This window comes from Rhopilema esculentum, chromosome 3, assembly GCF_057945365.1.
Source record: "Rhopilema esculentum isolate cy_ngs chromosome 3, ASM5794536v1, whole genome shotgun sequence".
Lineage (NCBI taxonomy): Eukaryota > Metazoa > Cnidaria > Scyphozoa > Rhizostomeae > Rhizostomatidae > Rhopilema > Rhopilema esculentum.
Genome location: NC_142817.1, coordinates 4,150,149 through 4,174,163, shown reverse-complemented (window position 1 = coordinate 4,174,163; position 24,015 = coordinate 4,150,149). Strand labels below are relative to the sequence as shown.

General features: G+C 33.8%; 2 protein-coding genes across 5 annotated transcripts in view; both read right to left on the bottom strand.

Moving 5' to 3' along the window:
- LOC135692950 (thioredoxin reductase 1, cytoplasmic) overlaps nt 1-17,815 on the bottom strand; it is a 39,326-nt gene extending 21,511 nt beyond the window's left edge. Inside the window, exons 1-12 of the mRNA XM_065211311.2 lie at nt 17,495-17,815; nt 14,820-14,880; nt 13,046-13,257; nt 12,057-12,129; nt 10,226-10,294; nt 9,789-9,839; nt 8,797-8,834; nt 7,103-7,207; nt 4,312-4,372; nt 2,357-2,411; nt 1,244-1,394; nt 300-374 (exon numbers count right to left, since the gene is read on the bottom strand). Of these exons, the coding sequence (XP_065067383.1) occupies nt 300-374; nt 1,244-1,394; nt 2,357-2,411; nt 4,312-4,372; nt 7,103-7,207; nt 8,797-8,834; nt 9,789-9,839; nt 10,226-10,294; nt 12,057-12,129; nt 13,046-13,257; nt 14,820-14,880; nt 17,495-17,596 (1,053 nt within the window). The 5' untranslated portion in view covers nt 17,597-17,815. The remainder of the gene's footprint in view (nt 1-299; nt 375-1,243; nt 1,395-2,356; nt 2,412-4,311; nt 4,373-7,102; nt 7,208-8,796; nt 8,835-9,788; nt 9,840-10,225; nt 10,295-12,056; nt 12,130-13,045; nt 13,258-14,819; nt 14,881-17,494) is intronic.
- Nucleotides 17,816-20,046: 2,231 nt separating this feature from the next.
- LOC135692560 (uncharacterized) overlaps nt 20,047-24,015 on the bottom strand; it is a 61,547-nt gene continuing 57,578 nt past the window's right edge. For 3 of the 4 annotated variants that reach the window (XM_065210732.2, XM_065210736.2, XM_065210735.2), the window contains 4 exons: nt 22,927-23,098; nt 22,063-22,092; nt 21,201-21,364; nt 20,047-20,710 (listed from right to left, as the gene is read on the bottom strand). In XM_065210732.2, the coding sequence (XP_065066804.2) occupies nt 20,654-20,710; nt 21,201-21,364; nt 22,063-22,092; nt 22,927-23,098 (423 nt within the window). In that variant the 3' untranslated portion in view covers nt 20,047-20,653. The remainder of the gene's footprint in view (nt 20,711-21,200; nt 21,365-22,062; nt 22,093-22,926; nt 23,099-24,015) is intronic. The other variant, XM_065210734.2, reaches the window with a different exon arrangement.

Below are 24,015 nucleotides of genomic sequence, written 5' to 3'. Positions count from 1 at the left end.
GCGCACAAAAAATGTCAAATGGAAATGGGCCTTAAAGATGAGCTAGGAGAATGGCATTTACCCCCCACAATGGAGAAATCACAATTTACAAAGCCTTAATCTGATAGAAAATGAGACTCTCAACAATATGATACGAAAGTGTTCGTTCTCTTTAGGGTTGCACTATCATAACTGCAACTTGTTTGTTTCAACCTAATAATTTAAGTCTGCTTTATAAATTTGTTTTCAGCTATTTATTTTTCATATTTCATACTAATAATACTTATTTGTAGTCATCATTAAACTTTTGCTATACTTACGTTTGTTGGCAAAAATTGTCGAAGAAATTTCACACCATGCTTTTCCATATAATTTCCAACTTTGTTTGCCATATCCTAAAAAACAAGAAACTATCACTTACATAAGCATTTTTATAAAAAACCCTTGCTCAGCTTTGGCAATTTTATCGTCCCACAAATAGTCTGGAAATTCCATATTAATTGAATAAATACCTAATTTATAACGTTTTTACAATGGAAATTTGGTTAACATAATATTCCGGTTAAAATATATGATATTTAAGTATCCGGTCAAGGTCTCCAGGGTGTAAAAATTTTTAATAAAGTCCCCAGCAAACTACAAAGTGAAACATCTATACTGAAGTTCAAGAGTTGCTGCAAGGATATCGACTTTGATTTTTTAACTTTTTCTCTAGATTTAATTATTGTAAAAACTTTTTTAATTATTGTAAAAACTTTTTTAATTATTGTAAAAACTTTTTTAATTATTGTAAAAACTTTTTTAAACTATATTGTTGTAACATTTATATCGTAGGTACATTAGTTTCACAGGTCCTTGATTGATAGCAGCAAACTCATTTTTGCTGAACAAGTTTACCTGTATAAATATGGTCTTATTATTATTATTATTATTAAAATCAAAAGAGCACGAGTAAACAAATCAATCAGTATCGATCAGTCATTAGATCAAAAATGTAGAAATACCCATTTAATTGAAGCTAAAAGTTAATGCCTACACGATGCAAAAAACTCTGTAATTGAACACTTGCAAATCAATTACAAAAATATTGCAACGTCACCTAAGGGTTCTAAATGCGGTCAAAATTCCATACCAATAATTTGAACTCTCGAAGATTACCTTACAAATGCTATCAATTTGTACCTGAAAAAATTGATTCAAGGGTTCTTGGACTCTAGGGGAAGACATCTTTTAACCCCCTATCAAAATAAACAAATGAACACACCTGGTCAAAACCACGCAACAGAATTGACCTGACCATGACAGAGACATCCAGGCCGATTCCCTTGAGAAATCCTGCGCACTCCAAAGCAACGTAAGATGCGCCAACGACTAACGTCTTACCAGGGCAATAGGGCAACGAGAAAACATCGTCACTACAAGAAAGCAATTAGAAATCAAGTTGTTTCAACTAAGATTTGCCTAGAACCAAGCATCGCCTCAAATGGGGTTCTTTGGGAGCCCAAATTTTCTTGAGAAAGGGATATTTAGAAACATTTATATCTAGTTTAAAATTTCATGTCAAAATGTTAACATGGCATACTCAAGTATATTTTTCCCACATTTATAAGGTATGGACCATCAGATAATGTCCCTAAGATAAGCGATAATAAATACCAAAGTACGGATCGAAAGTAACTAAGAAAAAGAAGGGCGTGTTGATTTGTTCTTTGCTTTTAAATTTATAGGATTATTTGCACAATGCTTTTAAAAAAGCACGAATTGTGGAACAGGGAACTACCAAGTTGCTAAAATGGCTTTTATTTCTAATTTTCTCCCCGACAAGGTCAATGCCTTGTCTATACAACAACGATATTGGTTAAAATAAAGTTTTTCTCCAAAGAACAAACTATGGTCGAAGTTCATTCTTTTTTTAATAAAGCTATGACACAAAGCAGTAGTTTCATTTAATTTTATATTAAATTCTTTAGGGAGGGTGGCCCATCAGCGGCGAAGCTGATTTTCAAGGGGCCCTAATCTACATTACATACCTACTCAACTCCAATTTTTTAAAAAAAAGATTTCTCATTTACAATAAAAACAGTGTTTATAGTAGAACGTAAAATAAAGTAGAATAATTAGCTTGATATTACAAAACAAGAACAAAAAAACAACAAAAAGTAAAATTCCTTAAATAAGATTTTCAAAGATCCTTAGTAGAGCCATATTTAGCAACGTATGCCATTGAAGCATCAAAAATGGTGCCCGCGTTGTTTAATATATTTTTTCTTTTCAAACTTCAATTTCTTTCACAAATTTTTCTCTCCGAATGAATTTCTATAAAAATATTTTAACATCCAGACAAAGTCTTTAAATAAAGTCACATTTTGATACAAACCTTGTTATCCCATAGTCCTTTGCACACTTGACATCTGGATATCGAGGTCTTTCGCCTATGATGATAGCAAAAAAGCATAAAATTGACTATAAAATATATCAATTTAAGATCTTCAAAAGCTGTTTGATCCGAGCCTTGACAATTTAACAAGTTTCGCGGGCTATAATTTCACTACCTGGTGACCTTATTAAACATAATAGCTACCCTTGTGCAATATCAATAAAGATAAAAACATACAATTTACTACAAAACAAGAAAAGGAAGATTTGGCAAAAATACGTAAGAAACATTATACAAAGAATATTTAAGAAATATCTGAAAATTTTCTTAAAAAACATTTAGAAAAATGTCTGAGAAATATTTTACAATAAAATTTAAGAAATATCTTATGAACAAATTTTGGAAATATATTTAAAAAATAAAAGAAATATAAATGTATCCAAGAAATACATTACAAAAAATTGAGAAACACTTCATAATGTATAACAAATATTAAATACAAAAAATATATGACTATTTTACAAAAATGTTTAAAAATATTTTACTTAGATGTTTAGGAAATGGTTTACTAAAAAATTTAGGAAATATCTTTCTAAAATATTTGGGAACTATTAAGGAAGAATGTTACAAAAATATTTTGCTAATATTCTACAAAAATATTTTGCTAATATTCTACAAAAATATTTTGCTAATATTCTACAAAAATATTTTGCTAATATTCTACACAAATATTTTGCTAATATTCTACAAAAATATTTTGCTAATATTCTACAAAAATATTTTACTAATATTCTACAAAAATATTTTGCTAATATTCTACAAAAATATTTTGCTAATATTCTACAAAAATATTTTGCTAATATTCTACAAAAATATTTTGCTAATATTCTACAAAAAAATTTTCGTTCTATTTTACAAAAATATTTTAAGAAATGTTTAACGAATAATTAACAAAAACATCTAAGAAATACATATGAAAACATTTAAGAGTAATATTTACAAAAATATTTGCGAAATATTTCCACTTATAGTTATAAAAAATTTGCAAAAAGTCATAACTATTTCAAGGAAAAATTTTTTAAATGTTAAAAAAGTAATCTGGAAATATTTACACCAAACTTTTAAAAATATATACAAAACATACTTTAGAAAAGCAATAAATTATTTCCAAAATAAATGGAAAAAATTATAGAAACCTATAGAAAACATGCTAGAAATATTTGTAAAAAAAGATTTCGGAAATATTGTTAAGAAAATATTTGGCAAATATTGTAACATTACCCTCTGGCTTTTGAGAATCACATAACAAATGATTGTGGCATTAGCTCAAAAATTTTCAATAATTATTGATACTAAGAAAGAATAATCATCCTCCTACGAATTATTTGTCGAATTTTTAATGGAAAAACTAGACAGATTTAAATGAGATACATTAAAAACATGGCTGGTTTTTCTACAGAAAGAGAATCTCTTTTAAGAATTTGTCTAAATACAACCTATTCGATTGGCATTCGTCTTTTTTTTGTATTTTAACATTGTATTGATTTTCCGGTTTGATGTATCAATGTACTGCAATATAGTCTTACAACCTTGAATTTTTTTCAATTTCTTTGCAACGTTAGCCTTAAGAAATCATAGGTAATGGAAAATTAACACAAATGAAACTGAACTGGAACTAGACCGATCATGGTCATATGTAGAAACATATTTCCAACCTGTCGTTAAGGATGTTCAAAAAAGAAGCGAAAAAAGGAGTAAGTGGACAGTTCCGATTATTTCAAAGAATCATGGTAAGAAACATTGACGCAAAGAGAAGTTGTTTTAAAATCAAATGGAAGAAGATGTTTCAAAATCGAATGAAAATAAGTTAACATAAAGGCCAATAAAGCAAAGTTTAATGAAAATATTTTTTGTATAAACAGTCGATAATAAGAGTAAAAAATACTGAGACACACCTGTAGCAATTACAATTTTATTAGCAGTTGCAATCTGTTCCTTGCCTTTCTTGTCAACCATCTAAAAAGTATTTGAAGAAAAAGTCTTAAGCATACTTCGGCTCAAAATCCACTGAGAATTTTATAAAATTAGTGATACTAAATTTGATAAGAAACAGTTATAGATTGGATTTATAAACAAAAAAACTCATTTTTACAAGACAGGTCAAATAAATTAGCTCCTTGCATTTCTTGTCAACCATCGAAAAAGTATTTGAAGAAAAAGTCTTAAGCAATCTTCAGCTCAAAATCCACTGAGAATTTTATAAAATTTGTGATACTAAATTTGATAAGAAACAGTTATAGATTGGATCAATAAACAAAAAAACTCATTTTTACAAGACAGGTCAAATAAATTAGCTCCTTGCCTTTCTTGTCAACCATCGAAAAAGTATTTGAAGAAAAAGTCTTAAGCAATCTTCAGCTCAAAATCCACTGAGAATTTTATAAAATTTGTGATACCAATTTTGATAAGAAACAGTTATAGATTGGATCAATAAACAAAAACTCATTTTTACAAGACAAGTCAAATCATATTTGCCTTTGCCTTTCTTGTCAACCTTCTTAAAAGTATTTGAAGAAAAATTCTTCAGCAATCTTCAGCTCAAAATCCACTGAGAATTTTATAAAATTTTTGATACTAAATTTGATAAGAAACAGTTATAGATTGGATTTATAAACAAAAAAACTCATTTTTACAAGACAGATCAAATCAATTGGCTCCTTGCATTTCTTGTCAACCACCTTGGAAAAGTCTTAAAAGTAATTTTGGCTTAATATCCACTGAACCTTATCCCGAGAGAAACTTAGAACAATATAAAGGCGACATAGCTTAAGGCCCATTTCCACTTCGTTCGGATTTCGGATTTCGGATTTCGGATTTCGAATCCGATCTCCGACTTCCGAACGACGAACGTTTTCCGATTTCAATTCACACTTCCACAACGTTCGGACGAATCTTTTGTTAATGAGTCCAAAAATTGACAATTTTGCTGCGCTTTTCAATTGTTGTTTATCGAAATCGAAAATGGCTGCTTTTAATCGACGAAGACTGTTGATTTTGATGCTGATGAGAAGAAGACAGCTCAGAAGAAAAGACAAATACCGAAAGAGATTTTGGGTACGACCAATCCTTCAACAGAGGAAACAACAAGGAGAGTATTTCAACTTGGTGAGAGAAATGCAACTGGCAGATCACGAGAGCTTTTTTAAATATTTCCGTATGTCTCCACACTTCTTTGAGAATTTTCTGCGTTTGGTTGATCCTATGATCTTGAAGTCTGATCAAAAGAGCGAACCTATTAGCCCTGCTGAAAGACTGGCAGTTACGCTACGTTATTTAGCTACGGGAGATTCCCATCAAACAATTGCTTTCATTGGACTTCCCGTGTTCCAATTTCATTTTCGTGCACTTGCTCAATTAACGCACCAACTAAATCGCTATTCCAATTAGTTTTTGAAGACGCCATCTTTGAATCTGTGTGCACAGAAGTGGTGGTCGTCGAGAAGTGCAGTGTTCTGATTGGCTAGCAATATCCGGGACTTTTCTGTTCGCAATGCGAATTCGGATGAAAATCAAAACTTTCGAACGCGTCAAATTCGGATGCGAACGAAATCCTACAAGTTTGATATGATACCCTTTATGCTGTATTAGTTTGAAAATATCTTGGCTCGTATTTACAGCACACATGCTCAGGCTCCGGGATTTTCACTTATCTCTCTTGTCAGGTATCTCATCTTCTTACTAATCTTCTAAAACTATTACCGCCTATATACACATAAATAAACAAAAATAAAACAATAAATAAAAAAAGAAATAAATAAATAAATGAAAAAATAAATAAATAAATAAATCGAATTTTTATACAGGATAATCTATCAGTGCAAAATTGTACTGTTATCAATAGAGTCCTGTTCCTAAAGTTAAACAAAACGTAAAATCTTACAAAACAATAACAATAAAGTTATAAAGATAATTGAAACCAGTTAAAAGTATATGCCTATTTACAATAAATTGACATGGGTACGCAGCTCTTGGCGCCCATTCACAGACAGACACAGTGTCTTAGAATATGAAGACATAACTTGGCATTATTCATCACTTTATTTTGCCAGGCACAATAAGGCCAAAAAATTCCACAGTTTAAGCATGTTTAGGCAGCTTCGACATTTACTTAAACTATCAATTGAAACAAGACACAATTTTCAAACGATGAGCGGCCGATAGGAATTTTTAAATACTTTATTGACAACAACAGCAAGAATCGCCATTTCAATTTAGTAGGCAGACATTCATATTATGTCCACTCTATTCTCGAAGAACAAAATAATACCCGAAATTTATCACAACTACCTAAAAAGTTTGAAGTTTATTTTTCTATATTCATGGGATTTTAGAGTATACGGGATCAATCCAGCTGTTGCTTTTATTGCATGGTGCTGGCACCCTGACGGAAAAGATCCAGATGTGCCAGTTTGAAGGTGTTTGGTGCGTTGGCGAATGTTGAAGAAACTTGAAGTGGCTATTCTGAGCTTTTAATTAAGCACAAAAATTTAAATGATTTATGCCAAAAAAGGAATTCTTCATAAAAGGTGGGATAACTCCAGTATAATTACTTTCTTTGGCCCACACATTTCCAACATAGACGAAAACCAGATACAATAAGATACAGGGCCAAGCTGAAGTACAGCAACATCGCCTAACAGCAGGACTAATTCGAAGTGAAAAGAAAGCTAAGATATTACGGACTACCTTGACAGTGTGATTGTCAACCAATTCAGCGTAAGCATTCAAATACTTGACAGATTTCTCTCTCAACTGAACCCTGTAGTTCCAATTGAGAGAGCCAATGTGATTCTACAAAAGAAAATTTTCCTTCATTAACAAGAAAAAACAAAATGAAAAATCATTTATTGACATTAGAGACAAAATATATAAATACAAAAATAACAGGCAATTGTCAGACGACTGAATAAAATGGAGGTGCTCGTTACCAAACAAGAGTCAAAGATACATAGTCCTTGGAGCACCCTGCCTTATAGCTTAAAGGAGCACCCTGCCTTATAGCTTAAAGGAGCACCCTGCCTTATAACTTAAAGGAGCACCCTGCCTTATAGCTTAAAGGAGCACCCTGCCTTATAACTTAAAGGAGCACCCTGCCTTAGAGCTTGAAGGAGCACCCTGCCTTATAACTTAAAGAAGCACCCTGCCTTATAACTTAAAGGAGCAATTTATTTGTACAGATAAAAACGAGTGAAGAAGATGGCCCGTTTGATTTAACACCTTGTTTCAAGCGATCGATGACCAAAACCCTTCGTATCGTTGAAAACTTTAAATGAGAAACGAGCCTGGCCTGTTTTTACAAATCTGGATTTTGTCGTCATTAAGGTAGGCTCAAAAACTGGAAAGGCTACCTTGTATGGCCAATGATTCGAAATTCTCCCTACTATGTGTTAAGGTGACCCGCTTACCTATTAACGACACTGTACTATGACAGCAACTGCTACCAAATTGCTTTTAAGAAACTTAATTTTCCACAACAGCGCATTAGCCACATGGTTATCTGAAAATCTTAGCAAAGTCTCTTTTTTAAGATAAAAGATCATCAGCTTCCTATGGAGAGTAAAATATCCTCCGGCTGTTCGTATTGAAAACGAGCAGATCCCGTGCGTAGGATTATGCAAACAAGTCATTTGGATACATCACTTTAGAGTTGTTTTTAAACACATATTGACCAAGGCGTGTAGCTTATGCATTCGTTGACGTTATGAATTCGACTTGAGACATGTTTGTTTTAAAAAAGCTTAGAAACTATCAATATTTCCATGTTTCCTTCAGCGGTAAGTTTTTAAAAATTTGGAGGTTTTTGGCAAATAGCTGATTAGTGTGAAAACTCGGAATAGTGTTCCTGAGTGATGACGTCATAAAATTGTTCACCTTGAAATACTTTTAAATGTTGAATTGAATTTTTTAAATTGAATTGAATTTAATTAATTACGAATTGGCTGAGGTATGGCCTCGTGAGCACATGCTCTTTCCCCATCGAATCATTGTTCGTTAAACGCCAAAAACTTTTGAAGTTGATTTGTTTAATATCGTACGAGATTCGTGAAACAACGTACACAATTTTATTTCGAATACATTTTGTTCTAAATTTATTCGTCTGAAACTTTGGTGTTTAATGTAATTTGGTCTCTTTTCTAAACCTTATAAGCAAAATAACAATAATCTGTTTGCTAACTTCCAGTACGTGAATAGTTAGCAAACTAGCAGTTTGCCAAAACTCACCCGATTTCTGACATATTAAACGATTTGCAATTTCAGAGATACTTTAAGGTGTTCTGTCATACTCTTTCAAGGGAATAAAAGTGAAGAGCATCAAAAATACCTTGTTCCTACTGTCACATTCAAGAATACTTTTGCAAATAACATTTTAACGAACTCACCTGTACCGCTTCAGTCATTTTAGCCCAGCTGTGGTTCACTAAAAAGAAAATATTCAGTAAAAACGAATGATCACCATGGACAATCATCAGGAGGAGCTTTGGAGGATTACCGACACAAGTAGGGCTACAGAGATCAGATATTCCTATTCTTGATTCTGAATTCGCAGAAATGATTCGAAACGTAAAATTGGTGATACATTCCTCCAGAGAAACAAAGGGAGGCAGCGCTAAGAAAAATTCTAAATGCTACTCTACCGAAATCATTTTGTCTGTGCCATAATACTCATATATCTAAATATTTACATTAAATAAATGATAATCGAAAGCACTTGGAGAAACGTAGAAAGGATATTAAGAAAAACGGAATTTTTCTAGGACGTTTTTTCTTTCTATGAAAAAGAGCTATACAAGCTAATTGTTTGGTAAAAGTAAGGGATGGTAAAAAGGTCATTTGCTTTCGGCGTGATAGCTGTAGTTTCATGTAATATCGGCATCCGTTTTTGGCAATATTGCGATTGGCGGAAGCTGTTTTGTAAATCAGAATGTAGTGAGTTCATGTGATCAGTGTCAGACCCACCAACAGTATTGTAGCGGGAAAATAATGACTCGGCGTGTTTTGGTCTACCCTCTCCTTTATCATGACTCAATGCCTTTAAATTCAGTTCAAATGTGTTCATTTTCTCGGCAAAAGCATTGCAGATAGACATAATGATACCATGAAACGCATAGCAGACATAAATAAGGAAGAAAGTTTTATGACTTTCTTTGCGACTTTTTTCACCAACAACGTCAGAATATAATAAGAAATAATATATGGACTCACTGCATCTTGGGCCCAAAGATGGTAAGGAATGCATCACGGAGAGATTAAAGGTAGGAGGAGTTGGGAAGGGCTCTCAGTAGATATTATCAAAAGCATGTTCCTTCGGTAAAAATTTTCAATTACAGTTTAATTTTCTTTTGTGTAGCCAGATTGTGTAAGACTTTTTTACCTTGTTCTGAAAACTCCCAGCCAAATTTTCGAGCATCTTTGACAGCTTCACCTAAAAGCAAGAGAAATAGGATTGAAAGACGGAATATTTTTTAATAGCAACAAAATCTAAAAAATGCGAAAAGACTTTGCATAGCATTAAGTTACATACTAGAAGTGCACTCATTTATTCCAAAAAGGCAATAACTACGAGTCTATCATCTTTACCTATATAGGATAATTTTTAATCGACTTGCAGCTTTGTGGAGGGCCTGACGAACCATGCCTTGCCTTTAGCCAAATAGCATTCAATATGTATGACAAATTAACATCAATAAACCGGAACTTCCTAGCAAAAAGGCGCTGCAGTACTTATCTATAAAAAAGCAAAAATGTGCATAACGTAATATACACATATATATTAACATAAATTAACATAAATAAAAGATAGCAAGCTACCTAACAAAGCAGCCTGGTGCATCAACTTCTTGGGGATGCAGCCAACATTCACACAAGTTCCTCCAAGCCCTAGGTAAAGTAACATCAATTAATGAAAACAATTTTCTATTGTCAAAATTACAGATAAAAATTGGATGAAACCATGTTGCAGTGAAACAAATTTCCTGATTCGCCTAAAATAAGAATGTGAACCGATTGAGATACAGATTATGGGTGTAGAGGAGTTGACAGTAATCAAAAGAAACGAAAAAGATTATATTGGTGGGTGGGTCGAGATTAGGCAAAATTAGTGTTCTTTAAGGAATGTGTGAATGGAACAGATCAAAGGCGCAACAAGGGCGATGAAAATTGAACATGCAACAGAATATTCATGGCTGAAAATAGAATTCTTTAAACGGTTAAGGTAGAAAAAAGAAGTGACGGTAAATGCAATGCTGAAGGGAATTTGGAAAGGTGAGAAAATTAAGACCTACAATAAATCATGATTACAGGAATAAGACTGAGGAAATCGCAGAGGATCTTTGTTGTTACAGCATATTAGAATACGTCATCTACAGGGTTGGCAAAATTGTGCGAAGCTACTTCCTTGGAAGCTTAGTCATCTAAAGGGAAATGCGAATAGAGTGAGGGAAAACAAGAAGAAAGAAAGGGGGAGGGGGAGAAAATGACGAGTACTTTAAAGGACTGCAAGAAACTCTTTAGTTATGATCGTTAGTTACGGTTGCTTGGAATTGGCCGCTCTCAACTCTCCTAATATTTAGGGGGTTTGAGTATGAAAAACCTACACAGCCGAAAAGTTATAAACTATTCAATTTACATAATTCATAAATATGAGCTCAAGGCGACAAGTAAATGATAACATTATCACATGTTGATATTGGTGCTTGTGTGATTGATCTTAAAAACGCTACATGTCACTAAGATAAAATGCAGTCCTTCTCTCTCACAAAATAACTACCATGGTATCATTTCTTTCACATTCCAGATCTTGACAAGCTGATGTACACTGCCTGTCTACAACTTTCGCCTTACAAAGGCTGCAGTAATTGGTGAACGATAAAAAATGTTAGGATTGATTATGAATGAAAAGCACGATTGGAAGACGTCAGAGCAGAAAGAGCAGACTAACTTGGCAAAAATGAGATCATCTCAGATGACGTTAATGGTATTATATATGATAAGTGTATGTCCTTCCTTGCATAGATTGAATGCTAGCATCTGCAGGATAATCATTAGGCCAAAGTTAAAGTATGGTGCAGTAACCTGGAAGCTTAGAAGCAATAAAAGTTAGCTCTCAGACGATCTATGAAGTGAATGAGAGGCAAAAGCATTAGTCAGGAACTTGTACAGAGGGCAAAAGAGATATGATAAGGTTTGGAAAACATCTAAGGATGCCCAATAAGAAGTGGACAGACAATTTCCAAGCAGAAAATAGAGAAGTTGGGGTGAGAAATAAGGACTAAGCCACTAAATAAAAGAGTGAACATCAAAATAAACAGAGTTAAGCTTTATGGTACATAAAAACATATAAAACAGTCAAATTTGTAAAAATATTATGGTTAATAATATCTAAGAAACAAATTAATGATCTACAATTCATAGTTCAGTTTGTAAAGGTTCAGCTTGGTTTAGGAGATTTCAGTTCTGAAATGAATTCAAAGCTGTAAGTATTAGGAAGAGGCATCAAACTTTTCAATGCTTAACAGATCCATAAAAAGACCTTAACCAGGCATGTATAAGTCAGCTTCCACTGTAAATATACACATGAAAGGATAAAGATCCTGTCTACAAACAACCATCAACATGCTGTGTATAAACATCAGATGCATACCCCAAGAGGTTCCTTTAGGTGTTGGCTTCACAAAATCACAAACTGCAACTTTTGCTCCTAAGGCAGCAGCTTCCTGTAAAATTAGAAACGAACTGGCTATCAATTCGCAACTTTTGACATAACTGCGACAAATGATATACCTAACTTATCTTTCCACAAAACAAGAATGCGTTTTCAGCAATATAATTCATTTGAAAAATACTATACCACAACTTTCTAAAGGCCAATTTGTACACCAAAAGTGTGAGCAAGCAAGCATAAAAATCCATTGCTTAACTAGTGACCATAAAACTTCATGCTTTAACTGATGACCATTACATTAACTACTGATGATGATCATTATATTGTATATTTTAATACAATATATATAATTTGCCCAAAAAGCATTTTAAGCATAATACAATATAATTTGCCCAAAATTTGTTCAAAAACTAGCCAAAACTGGCTGCACAAGCAACTACTAGTGTATTAGGCATACCCACAGGATTCAGTGTACCATTGATTGCAGTTTTGTTATCAGTGTTAGTTCAAATATATTTTTGACAATTTTTTTTACTCATGGACACCGTCACTTTGCCGCTAGTTATAACATAAGTTTCTTTCAACTTTACCTCATTTCTAGCTTATTTTGTCCGGTATTTGTATCTATAATGTATTGTATATATTTTGTATTATTAGCTTAAAAATTTGTTTGTATTCTTAACAAATAAATTGTATGTTGAGAATTTAAAATGTGAAACTGAACTCAAACTGGACTGAGTTATTTAAGACAACTACATTGCCAATTAAAACCATAGCAATCAAGGTTTTTTTTAAAATTAACTTGGTACACAGTAGCAAGTGTCATAAACCAAATACCTATGATTACATTAGAGTCAAACATGTGAAGATGTTATGGAAGTTATAGGTTATAATGTGTAAGTTCAGTTGAAATCAAATCAAAGATAAATTTACACATATATATCAAAATATTGAGAATAATAGCATACCTTGGAGCAAGCTAAACCTCCTGACCCTCCACCAATGACAAGCAAATCATACTCATATTTGTCATCTCTAACCATTGGCCATAGTTGTCCTTGATTATGCATTGTTACAACATTGTCAGCCCCACCAATATGAGTTCCTTTGGCAAAAACATTTGGTACTGTTTTTTGGCCAGTCTTCTCTGCAAGAGCATTCTGTATTGCATCCCCATTGGCTGAAAAAAAGAAAAATTGATCGATTATATATTATACAATTAAATATAGAAATGGAAATAATTAAAGGCTTCTGATTTTTTGGCTTCAACCTGGGGGATTTTTCTCAAAAATTAAAAAAAAGACAAGTGCTGATAGCAAAAAACATATATAACTGGAGAAAGTTAAAAACAAATTCATACAATCAAAAGTTTGGAATCTTGTCATTATACAGCCCATTATTACCATTATACCAAATTGAAAACTTATAATGATAAAGATAAAAATGTTGTAAAACACCTGCTAAGTGATACACATATACGGAACAATTAATCAATGGCATATCATTGCTTATTAATAAATAATGACTCATGTGGCTCATTTTTTAAAGAACATCAGATGCTTTCCCAAGCACTTTGTGAATATTTCATGAGAACAGCCTCAGAAAGAGGCCGATATGTGCAAAATTAGCATATAAAATTGCAGGTTTCATGGTGAAGTATGGAGTGTGAACTGGAAAACTGAAATCTATCAATAAAAAAACATTTGAGGCTACCGCATGAATCATTAAACAGGAACTTTAATACAGTGTCAAGGTAGAAAAACTACTGGTAGCTTGCAAAAGAACAGCAATGATTTGAACAGCAACACATACCAAAAAAACTGACATTCTACCAGATCACGGAAATCATGACAGCAAAAAATACAAACTACAGATCATTCTTGCACTATTAAAACAGGTAACGGGTTGTAAGGTAACTATGTCAGATTATCCTTGAAGGAACAATGTCACCATGCTCATTGGTCATTTTGTAAGTTGTCTTTTGAATTAAAGCAATATTGAGAAAATGTGATGCATTGTTTTGTTTTGGTAGAGCAATACCATCCTTTTGTAAGGAAATACAATTGTAGTCATCATTGTTTAATTCATGCAATCACATGAGCAGGGATCAGCACACGCAAAGAGCAAATAATGCTAGCGATTTGTCACACACATGAGTCATATATTTGATTGTTGTTTTGATCTTTCTAGGACAGTAGTTCTTCAAAAAATGTTGGACATGGCTCAATGATGTTACGTTTTTTGCCTCCATCTCAACAATAATAACTGTTGAGTCCTGCATTTGTTTTTAGTGTTATAGATAAAAAAGCCAATGATTCTTTCAGATGATTTGAGACCTGCAACCGAAACTGAAAGTGAGTGTGATTTCCAATTCCCAAAAATACATGCAAAGCTGAAAACAGTTTTGAAAGTAACAGTTTCAAAAATAAAGCCAGATAGGTAGTATAAGCTCTGACACAACCTTGAAAGTGGGACAAGAGAAATTGAGAACTCATAGCAAAATATAGTGCAAAAAATAACTTTGAAAAGTAGGGGGCATGGTGCACTGGTCCCCTGTTGTTAAGGGGGCTGGGAAACAGTATCAACCCCACACATGAAAGATATAATGTATGTGATGTACCACAAACATGACAATATCTTTATGCTATTGATTTGGTAGATGAATACTGTTGCTTTGATAGACAAATAAACAGCATGACAATATGTCTTTAATATTCAGGCACTAATAAATTCAAAAAATACCTTCTTTGTCTAGCTCTAATGCAGTAAACTGTATTCCAAGGGATGTAAACAGTTCTTTAACCTAGAAAAAACACAACAATGTCTTTGAATTGCACATATACACAAAAAATTAAAATCAAGCACAGCTTTCATTATATCATTTTTTCAAAAGCAGTTTACAAAACTTCCAACCATGTTTACAGCTAGAAATTAATTTTTACTTATTATGTCAGATAAAATTATACCTAGAGAAAGCACAATTAAATAAACATACCATATAAGTAATTTTTCCATTCAGAAGGATAAGCAAATTTAGAAGGAAGAAACAATCAGCATTAAAACAGCAAAATAGCTGAAAATAGGGGACAAAAAATAAAACCAACTGACAAGATTGATCTAGCCTTTTTATCCAAAAACATGGAATGTGAGCACACAACACAACATGTACCTTCAAGACTTGGATGTACATTTCCCTAAACAAATTATTCTTGAATGTTAACAAAGCTTGACCAGTTTTAACTTCAGGCCTTCCTGGGAATAAATTAGTATAAGTGTGGCATTTTGCACCCCTAGACTGTTTTAGGTGTGTGATGGAGTGCTAATGATGCTTTGTCATATTTCTACAAAGGTACATTTCTACCAAATTTACAAGGGTAGGCCAGAAGAAATACAGCACAAATCTTGTCTAAACTGGAAGCCTTTTGTTTAAAAATTCAACTTAATGGACTGAACTGAACAAAACAGAACCGAACCAAACTGAGCCAAACTGGACTGAACTGCCTTGATGAGCTCTAATAAAAGCTGATTGAGAGAAAACTGTTACTACAGTGACAATTTACTTATTCTGTGCAAGCTTTGGCACTTTGGCACTTTGGCAGCTAGGAGATGGAAAAAAGGCAGTTCCAATGTGAAAAGCCTGAAAATTTCCCACTTCCCCACACCACTAAAAATGCTGACTCACATGCACTATAGTCATATTGTTTCAATTTTGTTACTATTGGTTTTCCATTAAAATCTCCTGTCTTTATGTATCCTTATGCAAAGGCAAATAACGGAAAAAAGATATATTCCACTTAAATGGTGCAAGAAAACTGTCTATTTGCACTTTCCAAACTGTTTGTTTTCACTCTATTTATACATCATATTTCTATTTTCATTTTGATCTATTTTCCAGGGATTTTATCAGAAGCTAGCAACAGATGAAAATCCATTGCTTACTCACAAGACCTTTGCTGTATGTTTTCACCCCCAGTTTAGTAGGACTGTACAAAATTTAGTAAACTTATAGACGCCTACTTTTAGATGAGATTTTTCTACTTGAATAAATAAATCAAAACCCTGATGATCCACTTTTCTCTGCTTTCAAACTTGTCTCCAATGCTTTAAATCCATGTGTTTTCACAGCAGGGCAACAACATAGTAAGTATAGTTAGTATAGTAAGTAAGTATAGGTGGTAGAAGATGGCCTAAACTATACTTGCTGTATATACCTTAACAGGTATAGCCTTCTTGAGTCATTTCATTCGATATGACATTTGAATATTATCAGTATTATCTAACTCTTCTCAAAATAAAGTTTTGAAAATCATGATGAATAAAGCTTTTTCAGTTCATTATTAATCATTAAAATCGTGACATGAAAGATTTGATTTCCTAACTTCATAACCACTGAGAATATTCTAAACCTGCACACCTCTTTGTCTAGGGTTTAGAAGACTAAAGGATACAATCCAGGTTGGAAAAGATATATGATTTTGCAGATACGCCAATCGGACCAACGGCACATTATCAGCTGAGACCTGCAAGCATGTGAGCTACAAGCAACAATGCCCATATATACATTTCTAAAGTAAAATATAAGACTTCCTTGATATTATGGGTTGCTAGAAGTGAGAATTCTGAGCTCAACACACATCTACTCTTGAGGAGCTGATGACTTTAACATTTGAAAGTACTTGAAAGCCCATGAAAGCTGCACAGAAAGATATGGAACAATTTGATAACATTAATTCTTGATAGAGTGCAGGTCCATCCAAGCTATTGTGCTCAAGGGGGGTTTCAAAGTAACTTGCAGATAGAGAGGGTGGGCAGTCTTTTATTTACTGACAAATTATGCAAATTGATGACTAAGCACCCCCAGATGGCAAGAATTGGATTTTTTTCAAGGGGGCGTCACACATCCCTTTATCTTACAGGCCTACTAGAGTGACCGAATTTTTCATAGAATAATTAGTATATAAATAGTTATAGTAGATGGCTTGCGAAATTACGCAATTGATGAACAGGATTTTGCAGCATTATGATACATTCAGTTTTTTGTTTTTTCTTTTATACTTATATGTAAGATGAAAACACTCTGTGATCTCAAATGTCTGTTTCAATTTTAGTGCCAAAAACTTCTTGATAAAATACCTGGCTGCTCTTGACAATTTGCACAGAGAAGTCATTACCAACATTTGATTATTAGTTGTAAACATTTTTTCAAGACCTGGCCGGGATTCTTAGGCAATCTGTAACAAACATAATGAAATGGGAAATTGAATTGTCACTGAAATCATTCAGTGAAATGAGCCGTATAAGCAGCAAGCTTTCGAGCCAGTAATTAGAAGAGGGCCTAAAATATCTTCGAGCCTTTAATTTGTAACATTGCGATTCGGTTTGGAACTGAATGACTGATTAATATAAAAAGTACTAACCTTTTTGCAAAAGGGACAGTAGCTTTTTGAGAATATCATAACCGCATTTTCGTGTATATACTTCTCTACCAAAGTGACAATATTTTCCGGAACTGGTGCCATGGTTAGGCCTCGGTTGTTGTCGGCAAACAAACCTTTAACTGATTATAATTTTTCCTAAACAGCTTTCCAAATTGCTTTATCAAGCAAATGATAACATTGCAGTTAACGTATGTGTGAGCAGGGGCGGCTGTATAACAGAAAATTCTGCAGCCTGTGGCTGTATTAAAAACCTATTCCAAGGCCTGTACTGTGTACACGCGCGACAAACATTGAGAACCCCACGTGATAAATATCACGTGATCCAAAGAATGCCGAGAAGAAATGCTGCGTCATGCAGTCGCAATCAGCATTGCATGAAAAAAGCACTTTGTTGTTTTTAGCGTCACGAAAATTAATGCAATCGTTAATTAACGCTTATATGATGCAGAAATTCTTACGCGATATTGAAATAATGTGAAACTTTGAAACGAAGCGCAAAAGTGTGTCCTGTACCATATAAACGCGATAAAAGGCAGGTCCTAAAATAAGAAATTTTTATAGATCCACATATTCTTTTGAAATGTAGGTGTGGTACTTCGTTTGCATTCACACAGTGGGAGTGGCAATACAATAAATATCCAGCAACTACTACCTTACAAAAAACACTTTTAGCAGTATTTTGTTGAAGTCTTTTTTACCAGAAATAAAATTTCATGCCACAGCACTGTCAAAATTGTCTTTTTCTTTTGCTTCGTTACTTATGCCCACCTAAAATTCAGCTGTTTCTTAGATTTGACTTTAGCGGTATTTTATTTTAACTCTTCCCGATTTAACTCTGATTTCTGATTTCTTATAGCAATCTTCTTAAAAATGATGAAATTCGTTAGGCTGCGATTTGGCTTTCATTTTGCATCGAGAAATATTTTCCAAATGCTATTATTCAATTTTCCAAAATTGTTCCTCCCTTTGGCAACACCCTTGCAACCAATGCTATTTCTGAAAGTAGCTTTTCCGGACTAGAAGGAATGAAAATATAGTTACGTATTACTAGCAGTCCAGGTTGAATCATTTAATCTCACTACACGCCCACAAGGAAATAACAGACACTGGGTTTGATATCGGTAGCAAATGAGTTGGTTTCTTAAAATGACAAATGAGATTATAATTTGATTGGATTTTCGCCCAGTTATTTGTCACATTTGCTGAAAAATTTTCACATTTATGTATAATATACATCTGTAGTACATATTAAACTCCCATTCATCAGGACCTCAAGGGGCCAAAGAAACTCTGTCCCACATAGCGAATGCCCCAGTTAAACAAAACTCCTGGTGAATGGGACAAAGACAGGCATTTGCTGTTTAAAACCTTCAGGGAATCAATTTTGACAGAAACATTGTTTGACAAAAGCGCTGCGAAAGTTTCACTTATCGAGGGTCTCACCATAGTCTCACTTATCGATTGCTATGTTGTTTGGGTACTTAAATTTAAAAAAAACCATTCACGAGAAAACATATCAACTCCAATCCTGAGAAAAATTCATTTAGGAGACTTTTAAGATCATTAAGACTAAAAAATCTTATGGCATTTCTTCATTTAATTTCTAATAATCCCAAGAAACTCTCAGTACAGAAGAAAATACCTGCTTTTGCCACATATATTGATAAAAAGTGTTTCAAAATTAACAAAAGATTTGTTGTTTGTTAAATTTTGCTTTGTTGAACCCGAAAAGGTAACTTATTCATCATCAGCCTTTTGTTGTTCTTTGTTAAAATAAAGTAAATAAAGTACTGCATATTCAAGGAGAGCGTCCCTTGGTGGCAAAAACTCCTCGCTTTGAAACATGGATTTTTCTCAAAGGAGGTGTAACACCCCTCACGCTCCAATTGTTCTGGCCCTGCTGCGCCCCCCCCCCCTCTCTCCAAGAAAAAAGTTGTATCTCGGTCCTTGGAGAAAGTGGGCTCTTTTCCAAAAGTTCCTTAATCGCGATAAAAGCCACTTTTCTGACAAACATCGAGACTTTTGTAAAGAGCGGCATTCTTTTGATTTCTAGTAAAGAGAGAGAGGCATACACCGCATCAATATATCTTGTTTACGATTTTTGCCAAATAGAACTTCCTTTTAATGGGAAGTAGGAGAGCACCCATTAGCACGTATTAGAATTAGGAATTTCGGCAACTTCAATAGTCGTTTTAAGGGGTCCAGTAGGGCAATGATCCCAGATCTGGGTTCATGGTTGCAAGATAGGGCCTTGCACCTAAGAAAGAAAAATATAAAAGTCCTAAAGATGAAGGGCCCGGCTTTCAAAACTGCAAGATTATATATTACCTGTAATTTGTAAACGCAGCTGCATAAAATCAAGTTTTAGTCATTCGAGCACAATCCAGAAGTCATCCATCTTGCCAGGCAGGGCATAAGACAATTGTCCCCAAATATTATAAAAATCATTAAGACAAAAATTGTTGGAAAAAATAAAAAATCTCGTTACAGCAGGTTTGATGCAAGATGTAAACTTAAGAAAAAAACGAGTCTTTCCAATACTACAATTTCTTACTCTTTAAAAAGAAATAACATACTTTATGCCCTTATTACACTTTTCTAGTTACCGCACTTAAAACTAACAATGCAATTGAAAAGTACAGTTCAAGTTCAGAGACAAAAAGCACTTTCAAATTATAATTCTATTAGGCTAAGAACTTTGGCAGTGTACACGAAAAAACTACACAATATCAGAAGCTTAAGCTGTTAGCTTGTGTTATATTGCTAGCGTTGTCTAATAGTGGCTGAACAAGAGCAGCGTGCTTTTTAAAAAAGAGATTGGGTCCTGATACGTCATCACATTTCTACTGCTACCTAGCACCTATACGAGCAAGCTTATATACTGTACAAAACTCAGATAGGTAAGCATTGTGGGTAACAATGCTTATGACTAATATCCAAACAATTGTCATATCATTCTAAATCCCAAAATTCCTTTCGTCGGAAAAAATCCTTGTGGGGGAGGTAGTGAAAAACTCTATACAGAACTGTCTGGTTCAACAGATTTCTGATTTGAGGAGCTTGTACTGTATTTTCGACCTTTAGCTATGGCTAAACTCGAATAACTGTAGGAAAGATGTGTCTAATTGGAAAGTGATTTTAGTCAGCTTTAAAGTCTCTGTAAAAACTCTTTTGTCTTGCCTTTCTCTTGCTGCACTGCAAATACAATCAAAAAATAACTTTTTTTAAGTCCTTCTCTGTGACTACTTAAAAATGGTAGCTGATTTTACTAAATGGGATATTTACAAGAGACTTTGTTTTCAAAGTTCTTTTGGCCTTTAAAATATTATCAAAAATTAAAAAATGTAACTTAAGCTTATAAAAAGAAGCTTGTGTTCAACACAGCACAAAATTGATAAATGATATGACTTTGCTAAACCCTTAAGGTGCAAAAAATTAAACATTACTAGAACTAGAGTACGAATTACATGATGAAACCTAAGCTATCTACGATTAGTGCAAAATCTTTTTACAACAGCTGCTTTGTGAGCAACTTTGAGAAATCCTTTGAGTTAGTAAAACTAAGCTAAAACAGAAATAAAAAAGATCAACAGATTACACCAACCTACAATATACCGTTGTAAATGAATACAGACAAAGTTGTCTTGCATGAAAGTCTTCAAAAAAGTGTTAAGCTTTCTCACACCTTTGCCTCTCCGCAAGGTTTGTGATTGGCTTTGCTTTCAATACGCTTGCGCCATTTTCGACACACTTGCTTGACGTCATCCACAAACGCAGCCTCCACTTCATCCATTGTCATTGCGTTATCCTTATCTTCTTTTCCATTGCAAAAGTCAAACCCCTTTGTAGCTGAAAATCATATATTCCTTATCTCATCAAAACTTCAAAATACCAAATTGCTACGTATTTTTTTCAAAAAATCGAAAAAGATGTAAAGCAAATATTAAATCTTCCCTCAGCATAAATTTTCGATATTTCCTTCGAAATAAAAAGTGGTTGTTCAAAAATTGACGGCTTGTTGTGCTTCAGATTGAGATAAATGAAAATTTACACTTTTGTAAAACTAATGAAACTTTTCTCAATAGGCGTAGACTTGCATTTTTCAGGGGGGGGGGGGGCTCAAAAAAATAAATGACAATTCCTAATGGCAGCTGCTGATGTCAATTTGTCCATAGCTATTATCACGTCAGCAAAGATCGCACGTTGCTTTTCTCTTAAGCTTCCAGCCTCTCTGAAGGATTGGCCTCGAGTTGGATCTGACCTTATGTTCGCAATAATTTCATATTCTATTTTGCTGTAAACGCAATTATCTAATGCAACCAATATTATGCGTGAAACCAATAATATAACAAACTTATCTAAAAATTGGTAAAGCACTTCCTTATTTTCCAGGGGGGCTCAGCCCTAGAGCCCCCCTGAGTTTATGCCTATGCTTCTCTCCATACTAGTCACAAACGATTACAGCTACACAATGACAATAGCAATATTTGTTTCCTCTTTTCAAGCTTATGAAACAGGTTTTAAGAACATAACATAAAGCATCTTACTCTTCGGCATTTCAATCAGATATCTTTCATCTGAAAAAAACGTCAAATGCGAGTATTAAGATTATTTGGCTTATTGTAGACTTTTTGAATTTTAAAGTTAAATTTCATAATTCGAAACAACTTCTCATAGAGCAATGCAGTGGAACCTCCATATAACGGACACCAGTGGGACCAATGTTATTGTCCGTTGTAAAGAGGTGTCCGCTGTATGGAGGTGTCATCTTTTTTTAACTTTTGTTTTGGGACTCAGAAATCTGTCCGTTATTTTGAGGTGTCCGTTGTATAGAGGTGTCCGTTGTATAGAGGTGTCCGTTGATGGAGGTTCCACTGTAAATGCTTTTAAAAACGGATGGAAAGCCTATTAATTCTTGTTTTTTTATTTATTTTTATTCGATAATAGCGTTTCATTCGAAGAATGAGTGTCGAAAAAAGAGTACACCGATAAAAAAGAATAGACGTTCCTCGAGCTTCATCCTAGGTTCATCCCACATGATGCGAGCAAGCTTTATACAGAGAACAATGACATAGAGAAATGGAGGGCAAAATGGAGAGCAAACGGATAATTACCAGAGGTAAAAGTGACTAACTCGTCACAAAGAAAGCTTTGCCAAGTTTTGTCATTGAGTTATTCGTAATATGAAGTGCTATTAGAAAGATAATATCGGGATTCATCAGTTCCTAGCCATGTGAATATTCGCTAGAAAGTGTTTAACTTTGCCGTGTTCAACAAATACACACGCCCAATTGAGAATGAAATGGTTACACCGTTTCTTGTTGCATTACCACAACCGACAGGAAATGTCACAAGCGATGGAAGCATTTTTACATATTTCATCTCAACCAGAACTATGTTTATTGACTTACCTTTGGGCTTCGGAGCTCTCTTCTTCTTTCGGAACACTATGAACTGGATGAACAACCCACCGACGAACAAACAGCCACCAATGCCAAGAAGACAGAACAATGTGACAATGAAGATTGGCGATTCATGGCTGAACACAGAGGTTGTTTCCTCGGTCTGCTTGCTTTCGATTTTCTTTAGGATGAAATTAAGAAATTTGTATTAGAAGACACAAGATTTTGAATTATATAAGCAAGTGGAGAGAGAAAGAGTGCCATTTGAAAACGTTTAGGGAACCTTTTTTTCTGGAGACCTAGACGAGCAATCCTTCTTGTTATAGTGCTTTCGTGCATTCTTTTGATAAATCAAATTCTTCATATTGTTTCGATAAAGTTTAAAGATAAAAATTATTCTTATCTTCTTAAAAATAATTTGTCATTTTTGAATTTTCATGCTTCGAGGTTCGAAGATAAAATATTGTTGTTTAATGAGTAATTTTTGTCTCCTTCATGTCTTCATAAATTTCTGTATTTTTTCCACACCAGCAGCCACAAAAAAGTCTTAGATACCAAACAACGGAATACAAAGGACATTGACAAGTAAATAAATGACGCAAAACCAAGTAAGGAAAAATATTAGGCGAAACTATTAGACTTTGTGGCTTATAGATAGAGAAGAATAGTTCTGTTATTTTCCTATCGACAATGTTTTCTTTTCGAGCATTGGGTATTCCGATGCCTGCTTGTTTAAAACAAAAACAAGTACAGCTTGTCAGAAAACTAAGAAAAAATGGTGTAATTAAACAAACCGAGCCTTAATGCACTTGAGCAGGTAGGGATCCAAGGTCCTGTTTGTTTTGAAGAAGAGTGCCCAATTTAAAGGGGTGTGTATCAGTACAGACACGCTATACTGTTCTATTTCTATAGCTCCATGTATCATTGCTAGCTCCTCAGTCAATCCACCTGTTAGAGTATTTTAGGGCTTACGATCGTATGCCCCCTTCGCCCCTTTAATCAGGGATGGTGCCAGCAAAATTATATTAGTGTGTTGTAGCGCTGTATATAAAACAAGAGAACTTCATACGAATGTGTGTCTGATTTACTGCTATAGGG